Consider the following 26,171-nt stretch of genomic DNA (forward strand, 5'->3'; position numbering starts at 1 on the left):
TTTGTTTTCTTCTCTGCCCATTTCACCTTCTCCATTCTTCTCCACGCCCACATTTCAAAAGCCTACAATCTACATCTATCCTCTTGCTTCAATGACCACGTTTCCGCACGGTACATAGCTACGCTCCATATCAAGGTTTTTACTAGTCTTTTCTTAATATCCTTGCTCAATGTCCCTGTCATCAACTCCCTTCTCCTTGTGAAAGCCTCTTTGCCTAGCGCAATTCTTCTCCTTATGTCCCCACTACTTTGACTGTGTTGGTCCAAAACTTCCGAGATACGTGAACTGTTCTACCTGCTCTAATTTTTGCCCTCCTATTTTAATGTTTAGCTCAGTCTTTTTTTTTCTAGAAAAGTGCATAACCTTTGTTTTATTAATATTGATTCTCATCCCATACCTGTCCCACTGCATTTCCAATTCACTCAGCAATGCTTGCAACCTCTTGGCTGACTTGAAAAACTGAAGCTTAGTCATCAGCAAACCTAACTGATTTTACGAATTCCCCGCCCACTTTCATTCCTACCTCCAGTTCTTCCCATGCCTCTTTAATCATTTCCTCTGTATACAGGTTGAATATATGAACTTTTGAATGGCTGTGGAGGGATATAATTAGACAGAAATAAACTTCCATGGCATATTTATGGGGGGTCGAGGTAGCCCAAGGGTAGAGCATTGGACTACTGACCCAAACGCCCGGTTTCGATTCATGGGCACCCTCAGCTCCATCCAAGCTGAGTGATTTTTCGGGGAACAAATATTCTTGGGAAACCATAGCCAGCATAGGTAAAGGAACTGGCCCCCTACCCTGAAGCGTGAATTTCACATGCTGTAAGGCTTGGTATTGGATGAACTCCACTCTCACTCACCAAACTGACTTTAGGGTTGATTACTGTGTTTATGGTTTATGTTGTACATTTATAGTGATTCAATTTTTTGGGAGTATTTCTCATCATCTTAGGAATAACACCAATGTTTCTTCCACTCTTACAGAGACTGTCAAGGTTGACTATTTGTTCTGCAGACCTTAAATGGCTTGCTTGGGAAAAAAATAGACGTTAATTTTGAATAGCTCATTGAATAATAATAAATTTTTTAAATGCAAGAAAGGTTTATATATTCTTTAAAACAAAATAATCCATCACACCACTGATTACAAACAATCATCCAATACTTGTTTAACTATTTAATAGCTTCCAAATGCATTCACTTTTTAACAGCAGGGTGGCAACAAGATTCCATTTCAACAAGGAAAGGACTGTCAAGAGCACCATATCCAGCAGAAACACCACCTTCATTAGAAGTTGCAATCTTGGTCCTCAGCATGTGCCCGACTTGGAAATTTTTCTGTATTACTTTTTCATCCCTGGAAAATAATATACATTCGGTAATTTTTGTCATGTTTTTTTATGAATCGAGTGATAAAATGTACCTATTTCCAAAGCACAAATTAAAATGATAGTATCCATTCAATCATGACTTAGCTAATGGCCTTTAAGAAGAGTTCTACTAATAAATAAATTCATGAATCTAAGTAGATATTAAATTTTGAATTAATGTAGATGTATGGAAATTTTAACATAAACACCTCATAAAAAATGAATAACATCAGTCATAGTAGATTTAATATCATTAAATGAAATGATATTCAATATAAATTCAAAATCATATAAATAACATTGCATGCACACTAACAAGCATGTAAATTAATGGACAGCCTTATCTTACCTACCTGCCTATCACCACCCATCCTGATTTTGCACCCACTTTACACATGCGTAGTCTGAGATACTCATACGTACATATTTCTTACAAGTCACTTATCTCTCTCGTGGATTGTTTATCTTTGGCAAATATATTCATTAACTGCACCCTATTAAATATATTTATGAAATTCATGTCAAAAGCTCACGGAAACAAATAGATTACTTGGAGGTGAATTTTCAAGAGGGCTAAGTGAAAAGTGAGCTCTGCTGTCAACAATCAAAGAGAATTATGTTTGAAGACTGGTTTATTTGTAACACGAAAAAATGTCCTGGGAATTGGGAAGCCCACATTACATGGTCTAATCTCATACTAGTAATGACAATTATGTATAATATTAGTATTTGGAACCAATATGATAGGATCCTAACAACCATATCTTGAATGAATGTGATAAAACATTTCAGATTATAAGGTAATAATGAAGAAGTAATGTTCGCATAATTAATTAATTATTGGTATTCTACCATTTAAGGTATGTCTTAGATGGAGACAGACTATACAGCAGTAAACAATACATTTCTTTGACTATCCTAACAAAACATAACCTGACATCTGCCACTATAATAAACTCCTCTTATACTCTCCATTCTTCCTTCCTCCCTTCATTCTAACCAACATCCCTATCCTCTTCCTGCCTTTTCCTTGTTTGCTGAATATTCTCCCCTCTATTACAGTCTTCAACATCCCACTGCCGATTAATATGCCCTTCATCCATTTCTCTTGCCTCTATAGAATTTCTCCCAACAAACCCCTCTCTTCGCCCACCATACCAAGTACTTCCTCATTTGTTTTCCTCCCTTTCCATTTTACCTTTTCCATCCTTCTCCACACCCACAATTTAAAAGCCTCCCAAAAACCCTTTTGTCTTGCTGCAACAACCACTTTAGCTGTGTGTGAAATCATACTACTTTTCTTTAGTCCTCAATCATGGCTACCTTTCCATTTTTTGGAATATAAACTAACACTGACCTAACAAATCTCTAGGCCAAATTCCTCTCTCATTAATGCTATGGATGTAGTTCCAGGGGAACTTTGTCTACCCCCACAGCCTTATTTGATTTTGATTCCTCTAATGTCCTTTCCATCTTGATATCAAGTATGCTTGGACCTAAGCTAGCCTCATCTACCTCATATTCTGCTTCAATGACTATGCTTGCTAGCCTAATATCTTTACCATAAAACTCCCTTTAATATATTCCTTCCTTCTCTCCTGAATCTTCCCTGTTTCAATTAATAACTTTCTTAACAAATCTTTGATTGATTGCACAGATTTTTCCTTCCTACTTCCTGAGAGTGCTCTTACCTTCCTGTGTGGTGCACTTCACCCTAATTTTGTCAACCTTTCATATCTCTGCATTGCATCTTCCACCATGCTTCTTCTGCCCCATTAGTTTCCTGCCTCAGTTCACATAATGGTGGTTTCAAATATTTATAGAATAATACTCTGCCCTTGTGTTAATAATTCTTTTGAGTTTGTTGTGAAAGGTACTGACATCTTAGGGGAAAACTTGAACACAAATTTTTGTTCCACAAAAGAAGTGTTAACCAATAGTAAAATATTAGGGGGTGTATTACAATGGGTATAATGTAAACTCACCCTATGATTACTCCAAATATGCCAAGTTCACTAACAACATCCGTATAAAGAGGAGCATCTGATTTAGGGTGAATGAGGTAACATCGTTGCACAGGTGGAATGATACGCTCCATCAATATCCATGCGCAGCGCTCCTTAGATTTACCAATCTTTTCCAGCATAGTTTTTACTTCATCCCCATAGAGATTGTTGCCACCTCCTTCTCTCTGTGGCTTGAGAACATAATGGGCAGGGTTTTTAAGAGCCATCTCAACAGCAGCATTTCCCTCATCACTCTGAAACACAAACAGAAATTATAAAAGCAAGTATTATACCAAGGAGTGGAGTACAGGTTTCCTTCATCACCCACATGTTTTTTTACCAAGACCTTCACTTTGCCTTAAAACAGTCAATGTTTCAAGTATTAGACTAAAAACTGTGGGGTGCTTCTCTTTTGTATACATAGTTCTCCTCAAGAAAAATCAAGAGAATATTTCTTACAAATTGCATGACTGTTGGGATTTAATACCACTAAAAGAGACCATATTACAATTGCTTAAGCCTGTATGCATTAAATATTAATATACCATAATTTTACAAAGTTGAAGTGCATCAGAACAAAGAGAATTAGACAGAAAATAAATAAGGAGTTGCATTAAAAGAAAAGAAAAATAAACAGAAACAATCATTTGATATATTTCCATTTTTCCCTCGGATGGGGGGATAAAAATGGATCTTAGGTTGAATTAATAGATGCTCCAAGTGGATGTCTCCAAAGAAAAATCTGCAAGAAAATAGCTATAAGAGAATGAAAATAACTGTAGAAATGAAAAGTAAAATCATTTAAAATCGGGAACAAGGTGTGAACATGGATGATCTAGCATTGTAGCTAGTACAATCAGTCGACATCAACAATTGGTATTTTTTCAAGAACAAGGACAAGATTAAGAAGACAGATGCTTCAAAGAGAGTGACAAGAATATCTGTGCGATGGTCACATATTCTCACTGATGTGAACGTTTCCTTCTTGTATGGATAAACAAAAAGCAATGCGATGCGACATTATCAATGAGAATATCATTTTTGAGAGGGCAAAAGTGATTTTCAGAAGGATCATCAGTGGCTGATAAAGTCTTTAAGGGGAGCCATACGTGGTTTGGGAAGTTTAAGGGAAGAATCAGTAACCCATTGTGAGACATTAGTGAAGCAGCAAGTTCTGACTCAGCAGGCAGCAAAGAACTTCATTGTTGACTTCAAGAAGCTCATAGACTCTGAGAGTTGCCTGCCACAACAATGAACTAAAGAAGTGGTAGTGAATCATCATACATGCTACATCTACTATGACTTCAAGGGTTTTTGGCTGAAAATTTGGTCCCACGCAGTTGGAAAATCTGCAGGTTTCATATTTAAAAATCATATATTAGGGATAAATTATAGAATATTGAAACATATCCTCAAAAATCACTATGAAAAGTCATTGAAATTCATACCAGATCAAGAGAATAGAGTCCAGTGAATATTTCTCGGACAGTGGCCGCAATGGATGGGTCTAAAAATTTTTCCAAGACAGCAGGAGATGCAAGGGCCTGTTGTACCCTCTTTGTGCCAGCTAGATGATATTGAATGGAAGGGCACTTGATGGCACAACTCCTTTCAACTTTCAATCTTGTTTCCCATTCTAACTCGGAGTGGTAATGCCCTGGTTCGTAACCTGCCCTGTAGTATACAACAGCAACCTCCAGGTCATCACTGTAAGAAATAGGTAAATTACTGTAGCCATATTGTACATACATAACTTTTTTTTGTTAATGGAACATATTGACCATAAAAGCAACATCTTTGAGCACTGCATGCATATACATGTTTAATACTATAAGTACTTCTATATTTGAAAATATATGTCATATGATAAATGAAAAATAATTGATAACATTAAGTTTATTCAACAGGCTAGACCAATATTTGAACGCTTCAAGTAGTACAAAGCCTGAAGGGGACTATCTGCAAGGCACAGTATAAGGTTCTAGGATACATCTAAAAAAAATTCACATCAATTTTGCATCAAGATCAATATTGAAGTTGATCATGAGATCAATGGTAAGAAAAAAATTATTTTCACAAGAGTCATTTTTGTACGCACTAACAGGGGTCTATCTTAATACTCTGTTATGAATCTATCATAGAGCTATCTCATGATAATTTCATGATGAAAAATATATTATTTAGACAAAAATATACAACTATCATGATTTAGATTGCTAAGTGTTTTTAATCGCACAGAAATGGTGCTCAAGGCAAGAGGATAAGATTAAAAGATAACCTATCACAAGCTTTTATTGTGTGTGTATGAAGAAAAATGGAAAAAGATACTTATATGGAAGGGAAAACAAATGAGGAAGTACAAGAAATAGCAGGGGAGAAGAGAGGTTTGGACATTGTTGTAAGAAATTCAAAAGAGGAAAGAAAAGTGGATGAAGGACATTTTGACGGAGGATGCAACATTGGAGAATGACAAGAGGGGAGAATGCCTAGAAGGTGAGGTAGGGGGAGGAAGAGAATGGGCATGCTGGATGGAATATAGGGAGGCACAAATATACAGAATTGGAGAACGTCTTAATATACTGTAGGGTGGAATCTTAGGCAGGGTTAGTAACATAACTGTTAGTTAGTATGCCCAGGCAACAAATACCTTGACCAGTTGATTAGCATTAATAATAATAAATGATCGTTGAGAGTACATGAGCTCTATTTTTCACAAGTCACAGAGATATGTACACGGTCTGTTCCAAAGGTTCCCAAACTTTTATACATCGTGCCTTCAGTTGGCTATTCTTTAATCCACTTGGAGGTATTGTATTTGTGGAAACTTCCTGAATAACCACCTTCAACCGATTTGTTCATATGCTGTTTTGTTGATTAAATAGAGCCGTTTAATTGAAGGACTGTTCATGGAGTGTGGTGAAAAACTGGATCCACGGAGATGAGCTCTTTGAAGGAGCAGTGTTGTTCCGTGAAATTCTGAGTGAAACTCAACAAATCTTACACAGAACTTTTGAGTTGATTGCCAAAGCTTATGGTGAGGATGCTATGAAACGTACCACATGTTGAGTGGTTTACCCAGTTCAAAAAAAGGTGGCAATCAATGGAAGATGACAAGTGTTCAAGAAGACCATCAATGTCAATTGATGAACCCCCACAACAAGAAAGTGAACGATCTTGTTCATTCAAATCAATGTTTGACTACGGAACTTGCAGAAGAGTGTGGCACCTCGATTGGTTCGCCCTATGAAATCCTGACTGAAATATTGAGGATGCATCGAGTGGCTGCCAAATTTTTGCCTTGCATGATGACAGCAGTTAAGAAACAACATGGAGTTCAAGTCTGTCAGGAACCGTTTGATCGAGTAGAATAGGATGGAACCTTCTTGTTCAGGACCATAACAGGGGTTGAGTCATGGGTTAATGGATATGACATAGAAACAAAAGCGCAATCTTCACAATAAATTGGTGACACATCCCAAAAAAGCTCGAAAAGTTAATAATAAAATAGTGAAATAAAAATGTTCCAAAAATTTTGGAACAGACCTTGTAATGTTGAAGCATCTAAGACTTATATTATTGAGGCAACTGAGATTTCTATTGTTTTACTAACTGAAATCTCTTTTAACTGAGAATTCTTATACCATTCCTATGGTGGTTGTATCAAGTTTGAATCTCAAACTTAAAATTTATTTAATAATTTTAAAATAAGAGACTTAAGCTACAAAGTCGAAGAGCCAACAGCTGAAATGGAATGAATGGGTTTTTTGCCTCAAGAACTTCTTTGCAAAATTTTTACTCATGAAAAGAGTGCAGTTCAATATGAACTCCCTGTATTTTCATAAGGTAATAAATATGGACCATTCCGGAAAAATGACTGTGCAACAAAATTTCTTGACAGGTATGAATAAAACAATGGTGCTACTTTGGATACTTCTTCGACAGCCAATACTAGTATTATATCTTAAATAATTCAAGTATTTAAGGTCAAATACCACTATAATATTATTTATAGGTGTAGAACTTTTAACTTAAAATGTTTCCATATTTAGTCTCCTTTTAAGCATCAGCAAAAATTTTTAATCATTTTGAAGGGAAAGTAATAGTCCCATGGAGGTATGAAAACTCTGCTTTTGTTTTACTCGTCAGGTACCATCAAATACATACTACTTCTTATGTCAAGAATTGTATTATCAACTGCATAAATATTAGTGATATGAGAAAAAAACAGGTATATATATTACTCACATAATGAGTTTTTTCTCTTTTGTTAAAACTGATCTTTTCCCCAAATCTGTGAGAGTTCGTCGAATCACCCGGACTTTAGGTTCCATTTTTCTTATTTCAAATTCATGAAATCTCTGGTCACATATGTTGTATGATACATCTTCTACAACAAATAATATCACTGATCTGATAGTAAAGAAACAATAATATTAGTGTGAAAGTAACATGTTAAATTATTTGCAATTAATATTTCAAAAAGTAACATTATGTTAAATATTAAGCAATACATATGAAATTTATAGGCTAAGAAAATATATTTACATAACCACTCGAATTTCTGAATAATTGCTGCAGCTAATTAACGTATTTCTCAGAGCAAAACCATAATCCTTATATTTCCATTAAATGACAGCTCAATTTAGATCATTGTAAGCGATTTTTTCAACAATTTAATAATCTGCAAGTTTTAAATTGGCAATACAACTCACAAAAGAAATGAAGGATATTAGTACAGTTCCCGTTTATTTCAAGAATTTTCACTTCAATTCACAATTGAAATGAATCACAATTGGTAGGTTGCCAAAAATTGGGTGACAAATCACAACTTTTGATGAGAAAATCAGTTTGACATGTATGGGTATCGATCACTTGAAAATCACAATGACAAGTGAAACCTATTAATTCAGAATAAGGATGAGAGTTCCTTTCTCGGTTCTGCTTGTGACTTCCCAGGAAATTCTGCTATGCAGAAAATCACATAGCATGGGACTTACTGGGAATGCCCAAGTTATGATTTGAACCTAGAGGTAACTGGCCAGTAGATGGACACTATCCTGGTAGGCTAACATGTTGTCTTTTAGACAGCATAGTAGCTTAATAAGATAACTGAACTTAAACATGTGTCATACATACATTTGAATTGATAATATATTATTCTTATCACAAATGACTTGATCATCCCACAACTTTATAAGGAGGGAAAGAAAAAAATTTCGGGTCCATAACTCCACTACTACTCACTCTGGCTTCCCATACAATTTCCAAGCTTCGATCATGCCACCACAAAGTCCTTGGAGGGCATTATTTTCTGGCAACTATTTATAAAAACAGAAGTATGTCTTAGAACTTCATGTAATAACCACCATGCAATATGTATAATACAATATTTATGCTAAGTTAAATGCTTTTATGAGCATCTCAAAAATCACAGAAAATGTTCATTCCACAAATAGAATGCACATAATTAGTAACAACCAGTGACACTCACATGAGGTAGTAAGTCCACACGGCCTAGTTCTTGCAAAACATACCTGAAATACAGAGAAAATATAAACTACCATTGCCACGGCTACAACCTGTGAAATGATTACATGCAAACTAGAAGAGTTAAGTATAAAAGGTAATTAGAAATTAAAATGTTTATTTCATCTGTATGCACATGTATTAATAACTTGATAGAGCATACAGTGATCGATAACAAACAAATGTACTTAAAGCAAATTGTTTTACTGTAAGACAGGCTCAGCAATTCATATTAACATCAAGTGAAAAACAAAGTGGACTGTTTATACTTTTATTAAAGAAAGACAATGTCATTATGCATTGAAGATATAGAAATTTCAAGCAGCAATTTGTATTCAAGTTAACATATGAGGTCTGTAAATTAAGTAATGAGACTGATTTAAAAAAATTTTTTCTTTCAAATAGAATAACAATTTTATACTGTCACCCTCAAAATGACTTCCTTCTGAAGCCACACAATTCTGGAGACGGTTCTTCCACTCCTCCCAGCAATGCTGGAACTCCGATAATGGAATAGCCTTCAGCTGGTTGGTTACAGGCGTTTGAATGTTTTCCACTGTCCCAAAATGAGTTCCCTTGCGGTGATTTTTCAACTTCGGGAGGAGAAAAAAGTGACAAGGACTCAAGTCAGGAGAATAAGGAGGCTGAGGAGCCACAGGAATGATTTTACTGGCCAAAAACTCATTTATTGAAATTTTTCTGAGACAAAGAGCATTATCCTGATGCAACACCCAGTTGTTCAGATTTTCCTCATCCCCAATTCATTGGTCAAAATCTAATGAACGGTAGTTTGAGTCAAATTCAACTCTTCCCCAATCATTCTGACTGTCAACCGATGATCTGAATGCACAAGATCCCAGATTCTGTCGACATTTTCATTGATTCTTGAAGATGAAGGCCTTCCGCTTCATAGTTCATCTTCAATCAAATCTCTTCCTTCTGAAAATGCCTTAAACCACTGAAAAACCTGGGCTCTTGACAAAACACTATCTCCATAGGCCTGCTGAAGTTTAGCAAGAATTTCCATTGCACCTTGCCCAAGTCTGAAGCAAAACATGATAGCATACTGAAAGATCTGGTGCTTTCCCGGCGTATTAGTTGGGTGAATTCTTCTTGGGTCTTCCACCGGGTCAATGGCTCCATAGATGCCGACGTTTCGATTCCCGACTCGGTCATCGTCATCAGGGCTGATTGCCGTTCCGCCAAACTTTTTGGTGGAACGGCAATCAGCCCTGATGACGATGACCGAGTCGGGAATCGAAACGTCGGCATCTATGGAGCCATTGACCCGGTGGAAGACCCGAGAAGAATTCACCCATGATAGCATACTGTTGCTAGAAATTGATGCCACTCATTTTTAGAACACAAGAGAAACAACTGTTTCACAAATAAAATCGATACGGGCAACCAAATGACTTGAGCGAGTTCAAACCCATACTAAAGGCGGATCACATGTACCCCTGCCGCCCCTCCAAGCCCAGCACCTCCAGTGTTGCCAGATCGAATGCTACGTTGCCAGTCTCATTGCTTAATTTACAGACCTTGTATACATAACTATATATTTATATATTCATTCACATGGAAATAGATATAAGGAAAACGGATAGGAACACGTAAAAAGGATGAACACAGGAGAGGTGGGGAAGGCAGAATCAAGCAGATCAGAAGTGTAAAAATATTTTCTTGACCAGGACAGGTCCAAGTCAAGGAAATATTTGTTCGCCATATGGCAGGTTTACTCATGAAATGACTGTACATTCATTTCTACAACACCAAAGGTAAAAAAATGCATTATCCAGAATTTTATATTCTTCGTACATAGTATAGGTTTACCATGAAACAATTTTACAACTGAAATGTAACATCTATGCAAAATGCATATTATTAGTTGTCAGAACCAGTATTTACAAAATTATCTAAACAGATATGTAGACATAAAAAATCATGAAATGCTTTGATAGAACATATTTACAATTAGTCTATTTAATTGCTAAGCATGCATTGCAGTGAAAATGTGAAACAAACAACTTTTGTTCTGTCAGCCACCTTATAATTTGCTGCCTGAAGAGAACTGCCATTATTTATGATACACCTATAAGTAAACCATAAGCTAAATGCACAAAGCCACAAATACATTAATGTACCTGTATTACTAACATATTTCATAATAACATATAAAGTATACTGCATATGAGTGAACTTGCTCAGAATTCATGGTTAAATAAGTTCTTAAAACTTAAAGCCATGAATGAGAAAACTCCTATCATGACTAAAAGACTCAATTTGAGTGCAATTTTCCTACAGTGTTCTGGCAAGTATTTAAAAGAATAGATTATTCTACATGGATTGCGGTTTAAAAGTGTTTGTCTCTTATACAAATTGATAATGGATGAAAAAGATTTTTTTGAAGGAAAAAATGTTAATTTTATGGATCACTTTATGTCTTAATACAAATATTAATATATTTACAGTGAATAATTTTGTCAATTTAAGGCTTCAGAAAGAAGTAAAATACACTCATTACAAAAGGTAAGCTAGTCAAAAAAAGCATGATCAAACGATCCAAGATAAATTTTTATTCATATCCGCTAAAAAAACAAATATTTACTTTCATATGTCAGACAACTATCAATACAGTATTGGTCATATATCTGTAACACTAATTGAATATCAAAGGCATGCAATGAACTTGAAATACAAGGACAGTCCAGGAAGTAACATCCATTTGAGTGTAGTGTGCAAAGTAGCGTGGGGAGCTAAATGTTTGATGTATTGACACACACTTGCTCGAGGCAGTATGCCTCGAGCTGCAGTGTTAGGAAGGCCACGCCGCTTGTTGTTTGTAGTGAGTCAAAATGAACAATACACTAGGGAATCCCACCAAATATGAAATCTGTGGGGTGATTCGGTTTTTACTCGCAAAAACTTTAAAGATGCTGACATTTATCAGAAAATTTATGCTGAGCATGGACTAAGGGATAGTGACAGTGTTGTGCGTCATGGTGTTGTCAGTTTAAGAATGAATGGACACATCTCCATGATGATGACAGAAGTGGCCACCCATCTGCGGTGAACAATGAACTTCTCCAGTATATTGACAAAAAAGATCGTCAAAACTGGCGTTAACAATATCAGAGTTCTCTAGAAGGTTTTTCACATCTTTCTAGGAGTCAAGATGTCAGGATGGAATCCAGGCCAAAATGTTAGGCTACCACAAGTTTTGTGCTCATCTTGACGAGGAACTCATGTCACTGTCAATGCTTGCCTGCGGACTTATATGGCAGAAATTTATAGTGAGGGAATTTCTAATCTAGTTTAGAGATATGGCAAATGCTTATATCTGTTTGGCAAGTATGAGGAAAAAATAGTAGAGATGTAAATATTAAATTTGCTGCATTTATTCCAGTGTTTTTTTATTGCCTAACGGAGATTACTTTCTGGGCAGCCCTAGCACTTTTAACTCTGGCATTTCATGCTAAAGAATGAGGCAATACATCAATTCTCAAATGGTTTTAACGAAGATTCAGGAAAAGAGTGATCATAAATGATTTTGGAGGCAGTTTGTGCTTCTGGGACTGGCTGTAGTAAGGATTATATAAAGAGTCATGAGAAAAGGCTGATTCTTCTTATCAGATGCTGACAAGAGATGAAATAATTGTATCAAGAAAAGGGTTGAAATCCTCTTTATAAAAATGCTTTGACTGGTAGTTTTCAATGAATAACTTAAACGACATATTGCTTGACCACGTGTACCTACTTTACTGCATGAAATATTGTTTATAATAATGCCTTTTAAGTACAAAAATATTTAGGGCAGGGTTTATTAGTCTAATGGCTAAATAAGTATAGCTATTAGGGGGTATAGTATTAATGTACACTTTTGTCCACATGGTCCAATTTAAATTACTACCTACATCCCTCTTGCTTTCTTAAGAAATTTTTCAGCGCATATTTTTAAAAAAGTGCATCATACAGATTTGCTTACAAACAAAACTGAATTTTTTTTTTATTTTAATGAATTGCAACAACACAAAGTTACATTACATTAAAATTTCATACTTTGAACCTTTTGAAAGTGACATAGTTCAGAACACTTCATGATATTGTTCTATAGATAGGAACTTACTTTATGTATATTTGAAACCATTTGAGAATTTAAATTTAACAAGAATTTAGGGTTGTACTGATGCTAGCAACCTTAACAAAATTGATGTCATCCTTGTAAAAGTAAACTTTTGTTTAAGACTTTAAAGAATTTTTGGTAAAATGTCAAACTACAGTAATTTGAAGCTTAATCAAATTCTTAAAAATAAAATGATATATTACTACTCAGATATGCTTCTACATGTGGTGTCTAATTTCAGTGATTTAATAAAAAATCACTGTAACTGCCTGAACTGCATTCATTGTTATGTTGCTAGAATATAATTGAAAATAACAACCTATCATAGTGTCACAGTTCCATTAGAATTATGCCTTTTGTAAATCTCTTAAGCTTCTTTGGACTCTGTTCATTTGGGGTTAATTAATTAAGAGGCATAAAAATACTTAGCAAGTAACATCAGTTAACACATGGTCACAGTCTCCACAATGCTAAGTGGTCGTCATAATGAAATTATATTTAAATGAAATTTTGCCATTCTCCTTCTTGTCCAACTTATAGGTGTCTAACTGCAATAAAAATCAATTTTTTGGTCAATTACTCAAATTTTCCCTATTAAGGGTCAAAATTCAGGAATAAACTTAGCCAAAGAGTTCTTCTGATTTCTAATAAGGCCCAACGTTCCTTCTGTCTATTTCTATAATTCTAAGAAATCCAGTAATATGTATATACCATAAAACTTAGGGCAATTGGGGCAAGGATATGTTCCCTAAGGACTTTTTTCACACGCTTCTGAGACAGCATGGAGTTAGTCATCATGGGAATACAGGAGTTTTATAGACAAGAATCATGTTGTCATTGAATTAGCTATGTCCATATGAGTTTATTCCATTGGACTCTAGGAAATTCTACAAATATAATGCTTATTTCTAGACAGAACAGTAATTTAGAATAAAAATTCAAAGAAAGACTACAGAAAGTTAGCCAAATTCAGCCATTTCTCTGCAAAAAAAGTAAAACTTTAAAGATCTCTAAATACACAGTATTAAAATATGACAAGGAAGTAACTACTTCAACTACCATTACCAAGAAAATTTTTACTAGTTGAACACATGCATTGGTAGAAGAAAGGATAAAGACTTGGGATTATGATCTCAGTATTGTTAAGCAAGAGTAGTAAAAGAGTACTGCAAAAAGTGTTTACACCCTTTCTTCAAGAATTTATCAAAATCTTTCTCCTACCTATTCATGTCTGTGATATGCACACTTATACCGGCAAAGCTTGATGCAATTGTATTGATCTCAACCTGCTTTATGCTATCGGTGGCACAATTGAGGAGATAGTCGGATCGTAAGAGGCCTATACCGAAGGTCTGAAAGGGCAAAAAGAGAGAGAAAAAGTATCTTTACAAAAATGCAATGGTAAAAATTTTATTTTGTCCCATTTTTGATTATAATGCTTGGTGCTCTCTCCTTGGGTGTCTTTTAAACCTGAAACATTTTTAACAGAACAAAATAATGAAATACTGTTACTTCATATTGCACATCCTGAGAAAATTTAACCACAAACAAGATAAAAAAGATATCACATGATGTCCAATATTTTAATAATTACCACCTTATTAAGAAACATACTGCCCTTTGCATCTGAAATATGCTTACAAAGAGTAAACCATTAAAATGAAGAAACTGTTTACATAGGGGAACATGGCATTTTTGAGGGAGTAAGGACGTTTTTCTCAAGTTCTGCTGCATTCATTAATTAGGAAGAATTGGTCTTTGGCAGGGAGGCCTCGTGGAATGAAATCCAAAACTGATCACTATGTAAAGCAGAGTCATTAGTGTTAGCTTAAAATTATCTATTAGCTCCTAAATGTGTCTAGAATTTAAAATAGAATAAAAAGTTAGCACTGAAATTTGCATAGAACTTATTGATTTCATTGCATTGACTTAATGTAAGTCAAGTCTTGCGATCATTTGGAAAATTTACTAGGGAATAAATAATGACGACTAAGCAAATAATGTATGATAACATAATAAATGGTCCATTTTCATGAGAAATTAAGCCTCCCAATTAAGTAAGTACAACGTGACTATATCGACTTTCATAACCAGTGCTCTCAGCAAAAACCCATTAATAGATGTAGCTATTGGTTCAAACAAACAATGAGACACTTGACTGATTTTCATGACCTATAGAATACTTAATTCCATTAGCTAATACATTAGGGTAAATTTAAAATGAGTTCAAAACCTAGAATTCAAAGTTACTTCACACAATAACTGGTTATTAAGACACCGTTAAATATTTCAACCACGGTTACATTTAGAATATACTTTCAATGAATTTATTTCATGTAGCAAGTATAAACTTTTCTCCTTCATGCAAAAAAATTTGCTCTCTTGCCCAATAACAATGTAATTGAATAATTGTCACTGGATATCTCAAAAATGACCACTAAATGAACAGTGTATGAGTTATACCTATGGATTACATCACAGTAACTATTCTTGTACAGCATTGGTGAAAGGGTGCAAAACTTTGATGAGTTGGTAGTGAAATAATATGGTTAAAAGACTAATTTAAATTTCCAAACCAAATGTTACAAGGCAAAATTTGGTAAGTCATATTGGTTGTGGTCAAATAATCAAGGCATATATACAAACGATCCTCTACATTACCATGCTCACTTATGTGCTGAGATAATGACTTTCCAATGACAGTGAGGAAATTATTAGGCTCCCCAGAATTTCTTCAAACTATATATTATGAACTTATTACAGTATCTACAGCATTTAGTCCTAAAATCAATTTATTAACCCGCCAAATGACCAGCATAGAAAATATCCATAATTTGGGTATTTGAGACATCTATAATTAAAAACTATATATTTAAAATGTACTTGAAATGGGCAATTTCCTCAGAGTGAATGCTTTATAATTGGATATTTTGAGCCAGTAATTGGTTTCCCCCTATGAAATATTTTAGTTCAATGCGGATGGGAAGGCAAAGGCAGTTGGGAAGGCAGTTTTAAAGCCTTATCATGCATCAACATTTTAACATTATAGGGAATGAGGAATAATATTGGAGCTGGAAGTAAACTGCTAAGTTAAATGAAAGCTAACTACATAGTGTATTGTGTAAAGTCAAGGTGGTTTCTCATCTCCGCTCATTTATGTTTGAAAAAAATCGCAAAAGATAGGTTAAGCAATAAGAAAAGAGAAACTACTATAGCCATATTCTAACAGCACTGTGATGCAAATTTTTATTTCTGCTATTATTTCCATACGATTGATTAGTTTGCTGCCGATTACTTATGGCAGTAACCACATGCACAAACTAGGGGTTAGCTATCCAACTATCGAGAAATTCCCTGAGTGTCCCATAGAATATTTTCATGTTTTCCAGAGCGTCTCTCATTTTGATACAAGTTTATGCTCCTGCAAATATTGATGATGTAAATACTAAGCCTCAAAAGCATCACAACAGCGGCAAGGGTAATCACATTTCAGTTACATTAATAATTTATCATTCTCACAATACAATAGGAACCACAAAAATCACTCATTAGCAACAAAATCGCTTCTTGAAAACTAGACATCCAAGGAACAAAGGGGGAACATTTTGTAACGAAAATCACTATTCTACAAATAAAATACAAACACACACATTACAAATGAAGAAATTTGAACAGTTAAACATAAAAATATTCCTAAAAAATATCATGGCCCTAAATTTCACATACAGCATGAGCCACTGATTCAAATTGTGATATCTCAATGCAGTTTCTCTCATTGGAGGATTAAGTATGGCAAGGGCTCTGAATTAGAACAATTTTACCAGCCATGAAGAAGTAGTCTCCCTCAATTGCATCTCAAAATGACAGGAAACTTTCCAATGTAGAATGTGCCATCTTTTCCAAAACATCCATCTAATTCTCTTGAATTTTTAAGAAGAGCTAAATTCCCTCAGTTTTTCAAGGTTGGTGGACACCATAACAAGGCAACAACAATTATAGGATGATAGGACAGTTCGAACCCAGTATTTTACATTAAAACAGTGCAACCTCAATTTATCTACCCTTTATTTGTTGCTTTCTTACACCCATTGCTAATTCATGTCGTACCTGATGGTGCCCCACAAGGTTGTCTTGGGACCACAGCTATTTATTGTTATGATCAATGTTTTGGCTGTTTGCTGATGACAATGCTTTTATGCATTGGGTTAAACATATTAACTTGACAGACATTAATCTTAATTAATCTCATAACTATCCGCCAATAATCTCTTCATACGAGGGTTGCAACAAAGGTTTTGAGGCACACAAAAACTATGAAACTTGAAATAATTTTGATAACTACATTCTTTCAGAATACTTGCCATGACATGCCATACATTTTTACATTCTTATAAACCCCTTCTCAAAACAGTTTTTCCACTAATTTTTCTTGAGTGCGGAAAGTTCACTTTAGTAGGCTTCAATAGCTTCTTCAGGGCTGGAGAACCTCCTTCCACCCATGCAATTTTTAGCTGTAGGGAACAGGAAATAATCATATGGGGCCAAGTCAGGATGTTAAGGTGGGTGAGTCATTAGTTTAACCCTTGTGGACTCCAGGAACTGCATGGTAAGGCTGGCTGTGTGCACCGATGCATTGTCATGGTGCAGGATGATTCCCCACAGTTCTGTCTTCTGGCACTGTTCTTAAAGCTTTCTGAAAACTTTTGGTAGACATACTGTTGGGTACCACAGAGCAGTAACAGTTCTTTATTCTTCTATGAGGACAGTTACTATGACTGCTTTTGGAGAGTAAAGTAGCAACCATTTTCTTTCTGCCACTTCACTTTTGTCGGAGGAAGTTTGTCAGGAAAAATCCATTGTCAATTGGTGCTTCTTTTCAGAATCAAACTGATAAATCCATGTTCAGTCACCAGTAACTAAGTTAGAAATGCACATAGAGTTGCCTCTGTCAAATCTTTTTAAAATTTCTTTGCACCATTCAACATGGATGTACTACCCTATTCAATAAATATGCAAACTGAGGCCATAAAAAATTTATTTTGCAAAATTTAGTCTACATCGCTTTTGTTCCCTTCCAAGTACTCTCCATTTGTTGCTATGTACTTATTCCATCTTCTTTTCCACTCTTTAAAGTACCCTTGGAAGTCCTCGGCAGTTAGGCTTTTTAGTTTCTCGTCGTTTCTTGCTTAATTGTGTCCACATCTTCCCAGTGATGTCCCCTCATCATATTTTTGCATTTTGGGAATAGGAAAAATTTGCAGGGGGCGAGATATGGCGAATAGGGAGGATGATCAAGGATGGTGATTGAATTATTTGCCAGAAACTAGCCATCAATCAAAGCTGAATGTGTAGGTGCATTGTCATGGTGAAAGATTCATCCATCATATTTGGTTAAAATAGTGTGCACTGTTGATTGTCCTAAATTCAGTTCATCAGCTATCATTCGGACAGTTTTTCAAACATCAGTAATGACAAGGTACCGCACATGATCAATGTTGTCATCAACACAGATGGTTGAAGGTCGGCCTGGCAATATCCATGGCGTCTTGTCAGCCATCTTTAAAACGTTTAATCCACTTGAAAATGGATGTCTTCTTCAGAGAATTATCACCGCAAACAACTGTCAACATTTCTGTAATTTATTGATAACTTTTAATGCACTTCACCAAAAAAACTTGATGTTGATTTGTTGCTCCATGATTTCGTCAATTTCCATTTTTGAAAAACAGTAAAAACATGGACAATAGAAACTAACATAACCGGCACCATAAGCACAGCTCGACGATTCGCCAAGTACAGATGGCTCATTGGGTCTCAGGCAACTGGCGTTAGTGGGCGGACCTATAGTCCACCCCATGGCAGCCCGATTACACCAGTTCGCATGTTTATTGTACAGACCTCATACTTTTGCGCCTCTGTCAAAGTATGAGGCACCCATTGAGATGTAACTTTCCTGGCCCAAAGATTTTGATGCAAGATTTTGGAAACTGCCAGCAATGCCATTTGCAGTGATGCTTCAATATCCTTAAATGTCACACAATTGTTTTCACGCACCATTTTTTCCACAGAAGCAATGTTTTCCTCAGTCCCTGCAGTCGCCAGACGCCTTCTCCTCTCCTTGTCTTTCAACAAAGTTCAATCACTTTTAGGTTCTTGAAACCACCTAAAAATTGTCACTTCTGAAGGAGCAAGGTCCCAAAAGGCCTGTTGCAAACAATTAGGGCTTTTAGATTCATTTAAACCACTTTTAGAGCCATTGAGAGTCATTGCCCAGAAGTGCTCTCTAGCCGGCTCCACTCTCACAACACCTGCATGCTGCGTAAACAGACACAAAGGATGCTTGGCAACAGCAATCAGCTGAGCAAGTTGCAACTTGCATGCATTACATAGAAAGGATGCCGCAGTTGACCCGCTTTATTGAAATGGCATTAATAGACTGCATCACAGGCTGTTTCAAAACTTTCATAGCAACCTGCATACACCAGGACAGAACCCACCATTGCGATTGCAGACAATGCGTTTTTCCATTTCCATCTGTTAGATGTGTTGAACCCAAACGAAAATTCCTCTCGAGTCAAATCTGCCCTTTTTCTACATGGGAAGGCTGTCAGAATAAGCTGTAATGAAGCTTTTTGATATCAGAGTAAATCAGAGTACATTTCTATTTGTATTATGATAGTTTATAACATATATATGTACCTTACATGATCTAACAGAGAAAATGATTAACCCTTGACAAGATCCAATGTACATAATGACCATGCAAGAAACAGAAAATGAAATACATCATATTCTTCCTTGGCTAGACTTAACAAAATGCATGGCCATCAAATATCCTAATAAACTACCAGCTTCTGCATAAAGCACCAAAATTTTATTGCTCAAATCCAAATTGCAATATTAGCCATAAACCAAGGCTCAGCCAATGAATTTCTTGAGACTGACACAATTGACTCAGTTTTCAAGTAAAATGTACACATATAAATATGCATACAGGTACTTTGTTTTTAGCTATTAATATTTTTGATGATGTCTATTGTGTTAGGTAGCAATATACAAATGAATTCACCAACTCCAACAGATGATTTAAATTTGGCAACCGTGGCACTAGCTTAATCTCTCTCTGCCTCAATTTTGAAACAACTAGCACAAATTTACTTCAGGAAGACCCTAAAAAAATTGTGCATCATTGGTGAAACAGCATCAAAATGAATATGCAATTCTAACTGTGCATAATGAAAATAGTAGTGTACCTTAAACATAAATAATACTCTCAGGGTTTAAAGATGCTCAGCAAAATGAGACATATAAGACAAATGATCACCACCACCACCACTATAGTTATCAACCAGGAGTTTTGATTTGCGAGGATAGAGCTCACTTAGTGCAAAGTCTAATGGCACGTGAAACAATCAAATAAGGGTGGGGAGGTTGGTTCCTTTCCCTGTACCACCTATGGTTTCCCAGGAAGATCATTTTCAAATAAAAATCACACAGCTTGGGTGTAGCTTTGAGTGCCCAGATGCAACCTAGTCCTTGCGGTCAGTAGTCCAGCACTATTCACTGGACCACAAAATCCACACAGGACAAATAATATGGAACAGAAATAATACTACTTTTCAAAATTAATACCTAGTTACGGGTTCCAAGAAAATAAGTTTAAAAACAAATACTAACGTATAAAAAGTGAAATACACATCTAATAACCCATGGTACATACCTAATACTACACGGAACAGACAAGGACAACAAGTGCAAAGCATTATATCAAACTCATAAGCCAACAGAGCATTAATGAAACACTACAAGCCATACCATGCAATTCAAATTGCACACTACAAAGCACTTCACTGCAGCATTTAGTTCAATCTGGAAAAAAGGAGGAAACAGAAGATTTAGCAGTGCATGTAACAGTGCACTAGTGTACTATTTACACAGAATAAAAGACTAGTAAAATAGGGAAACTGTAATCTTCAAAGGAAACTTTAAAAAAATCTAAACTCATGATACTGATTTCTTGATTGAGTAGCCATTTCACAATGTGAACCCTTCATTTACTGAGTATGCATAAAACTTAAAATGCACGCAGCAATATTTTTGAAATGTTATCTTGAGGTATAATATGAAACATTGTAACATGTTTTAGCAATATGAATTAAATTAAATTTAAATGAAATGGTAATGCGTAGACAAACTTGAACATATGTATACATGCATATATAACATTCTTGATGTATCATTTTCATTTTATAAAAATTTAACATCATACATTGATTCCTACCTCCTCTTACTCTGCCAAATACCTAAACCTTTTTGTCTACCACATCATATGGGATAATGTGCCGAGCAATTCAATTCTGCATTAATCTGATTCATCTACCAGCCCAGAGCGACAATAAGCCATAGATGTAATGACATTTACGATGTGACTTTTATGGAAATTTTTTGGCTTGGTTTTATTCCCAATTGCTTATCTACCTTGGAAAATTGATTAACAGTAAAAGAAATTAATTTGGAAATATGAGAGGGCTGTTCAGATACCAGTTTGCTATTTACCTGTCATCACTAGTCTAATAGATATTTTCCCTGTGATTAGTCAAATTTTACAAAAATATATTCACCTGAATCACTAGAATTAAACCAAATAGTTATTTTGCTCTACAAAAAATTTGGAATTATATTTCATGGACTTTTTATTGGTTTATTCAGTTATTTTTGAGACTGCACACTTGATAACAATGCATGTTTTGGAGTAATTTTGTTGAGGCCACCAACACAAAGAAAAAACTTCCAAACGGGCCTGATTGCAGAAGTGGGAATGGAAATATTTCATGTAACAACATGGACACTCCATTAGGGAACATACTGCATAAATACGTAAGAATTTTATTTAAAATTAATCTATGCTAAATTACAGGGTGCTGGCAGTAGGCAATTGAAAACCACACAAAGTCAGCGATAGTCAACAAATTACGGTAACATATTGACTATTAAAGAAATGATCAATAGAAAAGTATAACCTCCAAAAAATCTGGTTAAATGAAGGAAAACAGGAAAATAAAAGATAAAGACAAGGTGTTTTCTTCATTTACTTTTTAAATGGTGTAAATCAAAATCAAATATCAGCAAATGCATACAGTGGACACTTACGTACTGGTGAGAGGGTATGATACAGAAGTTCGGGAAATATATTTTTTACAGAAAACTAAAATTATGACCTAACGACCAAAAATCCTTTGCCCTTCAGTCAACTATATAGGGGTGATGCTCAGTTTGTCAGAAAACAATAAATTTGTTAATTCATAATTTAAAGCAGAATTTTTAGACAGGCCAAATATTATTCCTAACTGAAAGACAAAAAGCACATAACAATGAAAGCATTGAACAAAACTATATTACATAGTAAAAAAGGAGATTTTTAGCACTTTCCCATATAATATTTAGTGTTAAAGTACTAAAGCCCCTTTTTTATTATGGTTTCTTCTGCCACATTGAATTGGAAAGCATGATTCTTATACTGCATAAATTTTAATTCTACAACTAGTTTGGAAGTGGTGGAACAAGGACTACATCCAGCAAAAGGGACACAGGACAGGGACTTGGAGCATACAAATTACTGAGGTGCCAGACAAATATTTGCTAGACATATACCTGGATACTTCTTTAAAAAGAGTAAAATGACTTGAAAGTCATATTTCCTCAGTCCCGTTGTTCACCTGTAACAGTCCCATTCCTGAGATACTTAATTTTACCATTTTGTAACAAGCTCAGATAATTCTGACACAAATACCAATGCATGGTAAACAGACCTCAAAAATTACATTAATTTTAGGTCTTGCAAGGGGAGGGGCACCCTTCCATCAACAGTTTTATGAAACATCTACAACGGAGGGCCTATTTTCCAGCTTGCTTGGTTGTCAAGAATAAAAGGACAACATATTGCACACTGAATAAAATGAACAGAAGATAATATTGCTGTTCCACAAAATGCACTTTATTTGCTTAGAGGAAATAAAAAGCATTCTTTGGAAAAGAAAAACTTCCTTCTTTTCAAAACAGGATGAGTTCCAATGAGTGGTGCCAAGTGGCACTGCATTAAAGCAGTGATATTATGCTTGTAATTTCTAATAAGCGTACTAAAATAAAAATTTGAGGGGACTAAAAATGGAATGTTAACTGGGAAACATTATTAAAAACTGATGAGTTGTCAGGAGACAAAATACTTAAGTTCACGTAAGACACACATAAAAATCATATGTACTTGGTTAATAAAATATCCAAGTCACTAAATTAGTACACTCTTTCTTATTAAAGTCAAATAGTCTGCTTATGGGAATTTTAATCACCCTCACCTATGGAAAAAGTGGATTTAGCAATTGTACTACCTCTGTATGACTCTTGAAGCTGGACCCAACCAACCAAAACCGGAGGCTATTGTATTGACCTCGACCTGCTTCCAGCAGCAATATGGATTGCACAGGACCCTGCCTTGCTTCTCTATCACATTCTTTGGGCAACACTCTTTTCCAATGCATGTCTCCGGGTCTGACTCCAACATCAAATCAGAACGAATCAACCCGAGAGAAATGGGCTTCGGGCCAATAGTCAAGAGAGGAAAAAAATTTAAGCTGAATCTACATCAGTTAATTAATGAATCAGCTAAAAGAGAAAAAGTAGCAGCTAAACTGAAACATAAAGAGTGGAATAGAGCTTGGATTTTTCAAATTCTGAAAATAATTATTCAGAATTAAGTCCTGAAAATACATTAACATAGCTTGGAACATATTTGCTTAATGTAATGAAATGCAGACTTATGACCATTAGTTCCTGAAGGAGACAATAAGCCTATCAACGTGAAAGTGATTACTGAAACGCCAGCAGGATATTAAGGAAATTAAGAAAGATACTATGACAAACATGGACATCATGTAAAATATCAATAAGCATAATAATTCATGAAGCAATTCAAGAATGGTTCTAAAGAAACCAGCGACTAAATTTGGAAATTTGAGGGATAGACTAATTGTATTTAACCAGTTTTTCAACCTAAAATAAAAACTTCAACCGGAATATAATATTCTCATTGAATTGAAAGATGTGAACTTTAAGAAAATTGGGTTGTATATAATCAGAAACATAAGCCAGAATAATTTTTGATTGTAATATGCATGATGGGTAGTTACAATGGTTATTTTATTCACCCAGAAAGGAGAAATGAAAATAGAAAAAAGACGCACAGTTAGATTAAAAACGACAATTGCTGATGAAGTAATAAATGTTGCAGAGCTGAAATTACTCCCAATGGCATAAATTAAATGCATCCAAAATTTGGTCGTTTTTTCCATGAAACTTACCTGAGCAAACCCCTCATTTCTGACAGTCTCATATATATGAAATAGTCGTTTAGTGAAGTCATCCACTTCAATTGTACTGAAACAGAAAAGTGGGGTTATTTGTTGATTAGAACTAAAGTACTAGTAAAACTAGAGTTTTTCATTACCTTTTCAGACTTTCACTCAAGAACTCATAATTATGAGCAACTTTGTGCATTAACTCATTGAGAATTGGCTGAATTTCAACCGCTTTCTCAAATTCTCTTTTGGGGAATGTTGAAGGAAGGAGCATAAATGGAGCAAACTGAAGTTCATTTTTACTGAATTTTAATTTTGATCGCATAGCAGCTCCTGGCAGAAAGATTGTAGTTATTGCATTTTCAGAGAATAAACAGCATGTACGCCGATATCGATAACAGAACATATTCATCATTAAACATCGTAAAATGGTATTACAATTTCCCATCAATCATATTTGCAAAGAACAGCAACAAGTCGTGAGCAATTTACCATTCATCAAAGCCCAATCCTTAGCTTTGTCCACTAATTCTTCCAAAACAACATTTTCTAATGGCAAAGGAATGCAAGTTTCCAGTCGTGGTACCTCCATTTTAATCAGACCACAATTAAATACAACAATATGTCCTTCTTAACGCCTTAATTCATTAGCTAACTTCATTGAACTTTGAACTGCCCGTACCGGATCCCCAGATAAACACACCTACTCTAAATTGACAGTTCAAGGCAAAAGCTGGAGAGGGTGGCGCCGTCTCAAAATAATTGTTTTACTATTTTATAAAATAATCCATTTTATGATCTATGCTTAAAAAAAAGCTAAGAAATTAATAACTTTTTCGTATCAGAGTTACAAACACCCCCAAACAACAACTTGCAAACTCGTGGTTCATAACCTGACAACAGATGGGGACTCAGCCAAAGAGAGCTCGAGGCGCACGACGTGAAATTTATCTGGCAGAAGAATTGCGCAACTAAATGAAGTTGCGATCATTGTAATAGATTTTATCTGTAAATCAATTATGAAGAGCGCTTACGTTTGATTAGTTTGGTTTTCGTAATTGAATTGAATGATTTTTCCACACACATTTAAAATTGTAAAAATACATTTTCATTCCTTAGGACACCCATGCGTATTATTTTATTTCAACTCGCATTTAGTATGCAGGCAAGGTATGCCCTTCATCTTAAATTAACAATGAAAATTGTGAGCGAAGAAACAATTGTACAATTCTCAATGTTTCTGAAGTTATTCTTTTTCCAGCACATCAATTACGAACATCAATTATATAAATTCACCAGCGAATTTATTTATTAATTGCAATGAAAATTGATAGAAATATTTCGCATCGGAAACTAATGAGTCCATTATTGTTCGGCTATAGTTTTTTTTTCAAAAATGAATTTTAGCTGTCATCAATCCTCTATCAATAATATGCTACGAAGAGTACAAGAAGATCTTGCTAATCTCCGAGTAGACCAGAAATTTGACCCTACACAAGAGTTAATGTTGAAAATGATTGTTTATGAATTCAAAAACCTACATATAATTCAGCACAGATCGCGACAAATTCCAACACGCATGTGACTAGGAAGAAGTATTGTACGTCACGGAAAACGTCACGAGATGAGATTCACCATGGCACATAAATAATCCCCACTACAAACAAACAATTAAATTATAGTTTACATTTTCATACACGAAAATAATAAAATTTTAATTTTATCAAGAGATTTAATTAATCAAATAGAAATGTCATTGGAAAATAACTTTGTGATTGAATAAAAAGTT

General features: G+C 35.1%; 1 protein-coding gene across 2 annotated transcripts; it reads right to left on the reverse strand.

The window, feature by feature from the left end:
- Positions 1 to 1,096: 1,096 nt before the first annotated feature.
- LOC139694008 (glutathione synthetase-like) lies at positions 1,097 to 25,287 on the reverse strand. 2 transcript variants are annotated; one of them, XM_071592395.1, is made up of 10 exons: positions 24,875 to 25,287; positions 24,532 to 24,715; positions 24,386 to 24,461; positions 23,417 to 23,622; positions 8,874 to 8,916; positions 8,627 to 8,700; positions 7,628 to 7,792; positions 4,831 to 5,089; positions 3,362 to 3,636; positions 1,097 to 1,363 (listed from the first exon to the last, which is right to left on the reverse strand). In XM_071592395.1, exons 1-10 carry the CDS (start codon positions 24,972 to 24,974, stop codon positions 1,204 to 1,206), a joined length of 1,542 nt encoding a protein of 513 aa, XP_071448496.1. In that variant the 5' UTR covers positions 24,975 to 25,287; the 3' UTR covers positions 1,097 to 1,203. The 2 variants fall into 2 exon arrangements, with proteins under 2 accessions (XP_071448496.1, XP_071448498.1); XM_071592397.1 differs by lacking the exon at positions 23,417 to 23,622 and adding an exon at positions 14,253 to 14,383 and having other exon boundaries at positions 1,098 to 1,363; positions 24,875 to 25,286.
- Positions 25,288 to 26,171: the final 884 nt, after the last annotated feature.

This window comes from Hetaerina americana, unplaced genomic scaffold, assembly GCF_022747635.1.
Source record: "Hetaerina americana unplaced genomic scaffold, ioHetAmer1.1.p SCAF_5, whole genome shotgun sequence".
Lineage (NCBI taxonomy): Eukaryota > Metazoa > Arthropoda > Insecta > Odonata > Calopterygidae > Hetaerina > Hetaerina americana.